This window comes from Salmo salar, chromosome 06 (genome assembly GCF_965601325.2).
Source record: "Salmo salar chromosome 06, fSalSal1, whole genome shotgun sequence".
NCBI lineage: Eukaryota > Metazoa > Chordata > Actinopteri > Salmoniformes > Salmonidae > Salmo > Salmo salar.
Window position 1 is genome coordinate 71,653,041 of NC_138296.1, and position 8,933 is coordinate 71,661,973.

Sequence of the window (8,933 nt, forward strand, 5' to 3'; positions counted from 1 at the left end):
GCTCATGGTCCTTACCAGGGTCTTGACCTGACTGCAGTTTGGCGTCGTGACCGACTTCAGTGGGCAAATTTTTATTTTTTATTTCACCTTTATTTAATTAGGTAGGCTAGTTGAGAACAAGTTCTCATTTGCAACTGTGACCTGGCCAAGATAAAGCATAGCAATTCGACACATACAATAACACAGAGTTACACATGGAATAAACAAAACATACAGTCAATAATACAGCAGAAAAAAGATAACAAAAAGTATACTGCTCAAAAAAATAAAGGGAACACTAAAATAACACATCCTAGATCTGAATGAATGAAATAATATTATTAAATACTTTTGTCTTTACATAGTTGAATGTGCTGACAACAAAATCACACAAAAATAATCAATGGAAATCCAATTTATCAACCCATGGAGGTCTGGATTTGGAGTGACACTCAAAATTAAAGTGGAAAATCACACTACAGGCTGATCCAACTTTGATGTAATGTCCTTAAAACAAGTCAAAATTAGGCTCAGTAGTGTGTGTGGCCTCCACGTGCCTGTATAACCTCCCTACAACGCCTGGGCATGCTCCTGATGAGGTGGCGGATGGTCTCCTGAGGCATCTCCTCCCAGACCTGGACTAAAGCATCCGCCAACTCCTGGACAGTCTGTGGTGCAACGTGGCGTTGGTGGATGGAGCGAGACATGATGTCCCAGATGTGCTCAATTGGATTCAGGTCTGGGGAACGGGCAGGCCAGTCCATAGCATCAATGCCTTCCTCTTGCAGGAACTGCTGACACACTACAGCCACTTGAGGTCTAGCATTGTTTGCATTAGGAGGAACCCAGGGCCAACCGCACCAGCATATGGTCTCACAAGGGGTCTGAGGATCTTATCTCGGTACCTAATGGCAGTCAGGCTACCTCTGGCGAGCACATGGAGGGCTGTGCGGCCCCCCAAAGAAATGCCACCCCACACCATGACTGACCCACCGCCAAACCGGTCATGCTGGAGGATGTTGCAGGCAGCAGAACGTTCTCCACGGCGCCTCCAGACTCTGTCACGTCTGTCACGTGCTCAGTGTGAACCTGCTTTCATCTGTGAAGAGCATAGGGCGCCAGTGGCGAATTTGCCAATCTTGGTGTTCTCTGGCAAATGCCAAACGTCCTGCACGGTGTTGGGCTATAAGCACAACCCCACCTGTGTACGTCGGGCCCTCATGGAGTCTGTTTCTGACTGTTTGAGCAGACACATGCACATTTGTGGCCTGCTGGAGGTCATTTTGCAGGGCTCTGGCAGTGCTCCTCCTGCTCCTCCTTGCACAAAGACGGAGGTAGCGGTCCTGCTGCTGGGTTGTTGCCTTCCTACGGCCTCCTCCACGTCTCCTGATGTACTGGCCTGTCTCCTGGTAGCGCCTCCATGCTCTGGACACTACGCTGACAGACACAGCAAACCTTCTTGCCACAGCTCGCATTGATGTGCCATCCTGGATGAGCTGCACTACCTGAGCAACTTGTGTGGGTTGTAGACTCCGTCTCATACTACCACTAGAGTGAAAGCACTGCCAGCATTCAAAAGTGACCAAAACATCAGCCAGGAAGCATAAGAACTGAGAAGTGGTCTGTGGTCACCACCTGCAGAACCACTCCTTTATTGGGGGTGTCTGGCTAATTGCCTATAATTTCCACCTGTTGTCTATTCCATCTGCACAACAGCATGTGAAATGTATTGTCAATCAGTGTTGCTTCCTAAGTGGACAGTTTGATTTCATAGAAGTGTGATTGACTTGGAGTTACATTGTGTTGTTTAAGTGTTCCCTTTATTTTTTTGAGCAGTGTATATATACAGTGAATGCAAATGAGGTAAGATAAGGGAGTTAAGGCAATAAATAGGCCATGGTGGCGAAGTAATTACAATATCGCAAATAAACACTGGAATGGTAGATGTGCAGAAGATGAATGTGCAAGTAGAGATCCTGGGGTGCAAAGGAGCAAGATAAAATAAATACAGTATGGGGATGAGATAGATGGGCTGTTTACAGATGGGCTAAGTACAGGTGCAGTGATCTGTGAGCTGCTCTGACAGCTGGTGCTTAAAAGCTAGCCACGGACATGAACACAATTGCATTTTATCGATGGCAATTTGAATGCACAGAGATACTGAGGGCCATTGTCATTCATCTACTGCCTTCACCTCATGGTTCAGCATGATAATGCACGGCCCCATGTCGCAAGGATCTGTACACAATTCCTGGAAGCAGTTCTTCCATGGCCTGCATACTCACCAGACATGTCACCCACTGTGCATGTTTGGGATGCTGTGGATCAACGGGTTCCAGTTCCCGCCAATATCCAGCAAGTTCGCACTGCCATTGAAGACTAGTGGGACAACATTCCACAATCAACAGCCTGATCAACCCTATGTGAAGGCGATTTGTCGCGCTGCATGAGGCAAATGGTGGTCACGGCAAATAGACTGGTTTTCTGATCCACGCCCCTACCTTTAAGGTATCTGTGACCAACAGATGTATATCTGTATTCCCTGTCATGTGAAATCCATAGATTAGGGCCTAATGAATTTATTTCCTTATATGAACCGTAACTCAGGAAACTTTTTAAAATTGTTATACGATACGTTTAGTTTTGTTCAGTGCATTTTAAAATAACAATTTCATACCTTGAATTACATTGAGAGACATGATCACATCTTTTATTTTTTGCAGAATTCCTGGTGATTTTACTGTCTTTTATTAAAAAAAACAAAAAAAAAAATATTTTTGCAGGCCAGTCCTTCAGATTAGTGCATGTCAAGTATAGGGAGGGAATGCAGTCAGCCATGTAAGAGTTGTGGCCCAGTGCTGTTGTGTCCTGCTAAACCAGGTGTTCTTATTTGACCTGGTTCTGGGTCCTTAACTGCTGGAGCACTTTGTCTACCTACAATAGAGCACAGACAAATTATTTCACACACAGAGATCTGAATATTGTAAACATGACACAAACAAGGACCACCCATAGTGAAGTGGTATAGGTTGCTGCTCCACTCACAGTGATGAACCAATAGGATTGTGGCCCATAGTGCCTGAGCGACCTGATGCTCATCTGACTGGCAGGAGCAATGACGTGGAGATGGAGGTGAGGGACAGAGGAGAAGGGGGGCATGTGGAACCCCATCCTATGGAAGTCAAAAACAAGGGAACAAGTTAGGATGCTCAGAAATTGCAACACAGATGGGCCTGTACTCTAATGTATTATTAGGACTGAGGTCAATGTGATCTGTCTCAATGACATGGCTAATCATAATGTAGACCTTTACCTTATGTCATCCAGGTCAGTCACCTTTTTCTTCTGCAATACACTCCTTCCCATCTCCTCCATCTTCTCCACTGCAAAAAGTAAATTGCCTATCAATACTCTCCATTCAGACACCATATGATTATGTACACATTTCGGAGGATAATATATGGGCTAGGCCTGTCTATTTCCAATTTGTGCTTCTCTATTTGTATTTTATACATGTATTTTTCTATATTTTTTATTGTACATTTTTAAACATAAAAAATGACAACAGCATAATAAGTAGAAAACATTTTCAATACAAATAAAAAACGAATAAAGTGTCCAAGACCAGTTTATTTATTGGTCTAACACATGACGCTACAATTTGACGGACAGCATGACACCTTCATACATCACAATCAATCAAATGTATTTATAAAGCCTTTTTACATCAGCCGATATCACAACGTGCTATACAGAAACCCAGCCTACAACCCCAAACAGCAAGCAATGCAGATGTAGTAGCACAGGGGCTAGGGAAAACCTAGAGGAACCAGGCTCTGAGGGGTGGCCAGTCCTCTTCTGGCTATATACCGGGTTGAGATTATAACAGTACATGGCCAAGATGTTCAAGCGTTCATAGATGACCAACAAGGTCAAGTAGTAGTAATAATAATAATAATCACAGTGGTTGTAGAGGGTGCAACAGGTCAGCACCCCAGAAGTAAATACTTTACCTTACCCAAAGGTATGTGCTCCTTCCGGAGTGATTTGCAGTTCCCGACGTGTGTCCTAGGTACAACCAGGTAATGATGCCGTGCCCCGGGTTTCAGGTCACGAAAGCAGACCAGTTCATCATCCTTACGCATTTGAGAATAATAAACACTTGGCTTCTTATGTTGGCATGATGTAAGACACACAATATTAGTAGCTAGTAGTAGTAGCCTACTACCGAGCGCATTTTATGCCGCGTTTACGTACTAGTTGAAACTGGGAAACTCTGAAATGTACGACTTGCTAACTGGTTGAACGCGGCACGTGTATAACTACAACAAGGTAGTAAATTGGACATTTGAGTTTCCTAGTTCCAGCTAGCACTTGAACGCAGTATTAGACTTTCACCTCATTAGCTAGCTATATTGTTCGATTCTATGTCAAATGACGAAACTTACAAAAAGCTGCATTTCTGTGTCCGATCCCGACTGCTCCTTGGCAATATTACAGAAACAGCAAGTTTTGTCATTCTCGTTTGGAGATGTGGTGTCCTTTGCTTCATTATCAGTGCTTTCATAAGTTTCCATTTCACTGTGATGGGTCGTTCGCGACCTAGCTGCTCTTTTTTTAATGAACGTCGGGAACCGAATCTCATGAGTGAAAGAGGCGTTCACTGGGCTCCCTGATTTACATACATGTACTACTGTTGTTTTTTTGGTCTCAAAACGATTACCTGCAGATACGTTACAGAATAATTGTCTAAAGAGGGTGAATCCTCACTGCAGAAACAAGAAAGTGTGTCATTCTGGGCCACGCTGTCATTTTTGCAGTGTGTTTAAAGAAAATGCATTTTTTTGTAGGTGAAGAATTTATCCAGGTAAAAATGTATTTAAACGTGCACGATCTGACATAAAGGTAGTTAATTTCTGGGCTTTACAACGGCGATTTGCAATTTCCCCTTGGTTCTAGATCGAGTTTTAAAGTATTTTGAACGAGGATCCAGTTGGGAGCTCACCGAAATGACTCAGAATATCCCTCACTACCTTGCCAAAGATTTGTATAGATAGAACAATGTTATATCTGTGACTGTACAGCTGAGATATGACTTGCTAAAACACCAGCCTCTCTACTTCCTCGTCGTGTAGTCACGTGGGTCGCGCGTAAGCAAGGCTAGCGCGAAGCCAGAGATGTTTGAAAAAGATGGGATAAGAGTCCCAGCACGGAATGTATAGAGAAACTTAACGCTTCGCCCTGTAGACTGTCGACCAATCGCGTTGACGTTATCATGCTGCGTAATGTGGTTGCTTAGCTATTCGTAACGAAATCCATTCTGTAAATCAGGGTATGAGTCGAGAAACCTGCCTATTTTCCTTGAAAGTACGCACTGTCACGATTTTAAATCTATACGATAACAGAGGACAAGTTCGTTATCTCAAATCCTGGAAAATATTTGTAATGTTGAGCTTCTTGTTTACGTAATTCATGCTCATGATGGCTTTTTGTGTTAGCGCCCAATTGACTCCAATAGACTCATTGAAGGAGAGAGCGCCTTGTCTGAGTGTAACCAGAATGCACAGCGCGGCCCATCGACAATAGACGGATACAGTGGGCGTTAATGCGATTGTTTCTATGGCGAAGAGTTTCCCATCTCCTAAAAGTATCTCTGGCGAAGCCGCCTACAGTCAGAAGAATTTGCTGGTGTATTTTCAACAAGTGGATGTAACTTGAGTGGGTGTTGTGTACAGAACAGACAGAACTTGGGTTTGCACTAGAAAACACAGCCACAAAGTCAGATTACACAGCCTCAAAGTCAAAATTGGCTACACATTTTCTTTTTGAGTAGTTTAAGGTTAGGCATAAGGTTAGCAGTGTGGTTCAACATGCACTATGTATACATTTCTCTGCTATTTCCCGGTTGCAAAATTTCTAATAGTTTGCCAAATTTCAGTTAATGTGACAAAACAAGCAAGTATAGTGTAGATAATAATTGTACATTGTACTTTTTTTTAAAACATTTTAGTTATTTTAGCAGACGCTCTTATCCAGAGCGACTTACAGTAGTGAATGCATACATTTCATGCCAAAAAAAAATAGTACTGGCCCCCCGTGGGAATCGAACCCACAACCCTGGCGTTGCAAACACCATGCTCTACCAACTGCCACAGGGAAGATTGTACCATCTATACCACTGCGAAATATATTTCCCATAAGAAAAAATATTGTATTTTCAGCTGTTTGAAGCTGGTGTACAAAACCAAAAGTTAAAGACGCAAAAACGTCAAAGAAATAGCGAACATAGAACAGAAAGTCCGTCTGGTGGGCCGGCCAGATAGGTATGTCCTGCCGTAAAGCCAGATAGGTCCGGTCGACCGGCCAGATATCTAGGTCAGTTCAAAAAGAGTCATCACTAGTGTTCACTAGATTAGTGTCGTAGGTGCAACAGTGCGTGACGATGACCCTGAAATTACTGATTTAAAACCCTATTATGTTGATGTATGCCATACGACTGTAACAGGAACAAACATAACCTTTTGAAAGGTAAATCGTCTTTATTGCGACCGGACTATACCCTGAATTTAGAAGAGATAACGGGACCTGTCATGCTTCGTGATGAGTTTTCAAAAGCAGTATGTGGCTCCTGTTGCAATCTTCTACTCAAATATGAAAGAAGTGCCAATGTTGTGGAAAGAACTGGATGTTTTAACGAGGGAAAGAGCAAATTGGAACGAAAAGACATGACGTGGCTGTTTCGACCCCCAGAAGTACCAAAAGAGTGTCTGTTCAGGAAAGTACAGAGAGTCCGATGATACAAGGCCTATTCAAGGACCCAGCGACAGATGACCAGCCGCCAGATATGGGAATTCAACACCTACAAGCACAGTTTTTTGGTGCATCATCAGCTGTAAGTGACAACAACGAAAGTGATCACCTCATAGTTAAAGTGCTCTACCTTCAAACAACATACACTACATGACAAAAAGTATGTGGACACTTGCTAGTCAAACATCTCATTACAAAATGCCTCCACTCTTCTGGGAAGGCTTTCCACTAGATGTTGGACCATTGCTGCGGGTACTTGCTTCCATTCAGCCACAAGCATTATTGAGGTCAAGCACTGATTTGGGGTGATTAGGCCAGGCTGGCAGTCAGCATTCCAATTCATCCCAAAGGTGTTCAATGGGGTTGAGGTCAGGGCTCTGTGCAGGCCAGTCAAGTTCTTCCACACCATTCCCAATGAACTTGGCAAAGGATGGATGCCTAAAAAAAGATTGGGGAGGACCTGGTGTCTTGAGCCACAGTAGCAGCAGGTAGCCTAGTGGTTAGAGCGTTGGACTAGTAACCGAAAGGTTGCAAGATCAAATCCCCAAGGTAAATATCTGTCGTTCTGCCCCTGAACAAGGCAGTTAACCCACTGTTCCTAGGCCGTCATTGAAAATAAGAATTTGTTCTTAACTGACTTGCCTAGTTAAATAAAGGTTAAAATATATATAGCGAAGATGTGGGATCCACATTGATTAGGGTATCTATCTTTGGGACTGATCCCTTCTCATCTGAAGAGGACAGAGCAGCACTTTGCTCAGCAGTATCCTGACATGTCACTACTATTTGATAATACACCAAACTTCAATTATAGTCCTTTTTAAGAAGATACCGTGTAAACACAACAGAGAGATTTGCTGCTAGTTAGTGTTGCTGTGTGTTTTAGCAGTAACTAATTTTCTTTTTTTTTACACCTCCATACACTAACAACAAAGTGAACAACATGCAACATTGAAAACATAACATTTTAGACAGTTTACAGAACCAATATCTACAATTCATATGGCATTAACAATTAACCACAAGCAACAGTGGGGGAGAGGGGTCATCCAAACAAGATGACAAGGATAGACAAGCAAATAGGTACACTTCTGAGAGAGAGAAGCCTACATGTAGGGCTTGAATTGATCAGTTAGAGATGAGATTCAGATGGGCTATTAATTCATTCCAGACCTTAATGAATGCAGCTGTTTGATGGGTTTTTGAAATTGTGATTTCTTCCATGTGTACATACTCAACAATCAGTTGGTGCCAATGCTGTATGAAGTTGCTTTGTTGTTTTCTTCCCGTTTTAAAAGATGCATTGCTTCCCCAGAGCAAAATCCAGAGAAGTCCAGAGAAGTTTGTTTTGGTGGAGTACAAGGTCAGGGTTGCCCAGGTCACCCAAGGAGACAATTTGTCTACATTCTGATTGTGCCCATCAGACAGGTGTGGACGATTAAAAGACGCATTATGGTCTGATTGTGATCTTCCTGACCACCTTCAGAGGTAGTCAGGCACACATTGTGTGGATGGATGGATCTATCCTGCCTTCTAAAATCATTGACAGGTGGCACCATTGACTTATGGCATCAATAAAATAGATATTATTTTGAAAGAATTGCTGTCAAATAATTTTCTACAGGAAGGGACCAGGAAATGCGGTCACAATGTGGACACATTGGACAGATGAGACATATTTCTGAAAATGTGGGCACAATCAGAATGTGGACAAGATCAGGACAAAGGGGGATCAAGCCTTTTTTAAATTATTACTTGTTAAACAAAATATCTTGCTCTGAGCAATTGTATTAAAATGTAATGAAAAAAAATCAGAGCTTACGATATAGCTCTGTATTTGTGTTGTTTATTTCATAGTCTTTATCAAGGGTGTCAAATGTTGGACTGTATTTTATGTAAAATTGTTTGACTTGAACATGTTTGTTTTGTTAATGTTAGTTTGTTTATGTTAAGCGTTTGTATGTTGTTATATGATCTTTGTATGTTACAATAAACACGTGTTAGTAAATGCATTGCATTATGTAAATTGATGAATCATTGAACATCTGCAAGCTGTCCGATTTAATCAATTGATATGATTTAAGAGTATACAGTACATGACAAAGCTAGGAAATCAGCACAGCAAAGCTATCCAAACAATGGCA

At 42.3% G+C, this 8,933-nt stretch overlaps 1 protein-coding gene across 4 annotated transcripts; it reads right to left on the reverse strand.

Moving 5' to 3' along the window:
- Positions 1 to 2,662: 2,662 nt before the first annotated feature.
- Positions 2,663 to 5,113, reverse strand: LOC106607924 (adenosine 5'-monophosphoramidase HINT3). Of its 4 annotated transcripts, none has more exons than XM_082976943.1 (5): positions 4,428 to 5,113; positions 3,993 to 4,115; positions 3,293 to 3,362; positions 3,025 to 3,151; positions 2,663 to 2,913 (listed from the first exon to the last, which is right to left on the reverse strand). In XM_082976943.1, the coding sequence occupies exons 3-5, from the start codon at positions 3,352 to 3,354 to the stop codon at positions 2,866 to 2,868; spliced, it is 237 nt and encodes a 78-aa protein (XP_082833069.1). In that variant the 5' UTR covers positions 3,355 to 3,362; positions 3,993 to 4,115; positions 4,428 to 5,113; the 3' UTR covers positions 2,663 to 2,865. The 4 variants fall into 4 exon arrangements, with proteins under 4 accessions (XP_082833069.1, XP_045576877.2, XP_045576879.2 ...); XM_045720921.2 differs by having other exon boundaries at positions 3,998 to 4,115; positions 4,428 to 5,112; XM_045720923.2 differs by lacking the exon at positions 4,428 to 5,113 and having other exon boundaries at positions 3,998 to 4,420.
- Between the last annotated feature and the right edge of the window lie 3,820 nt (positions 5,114 to 8,933).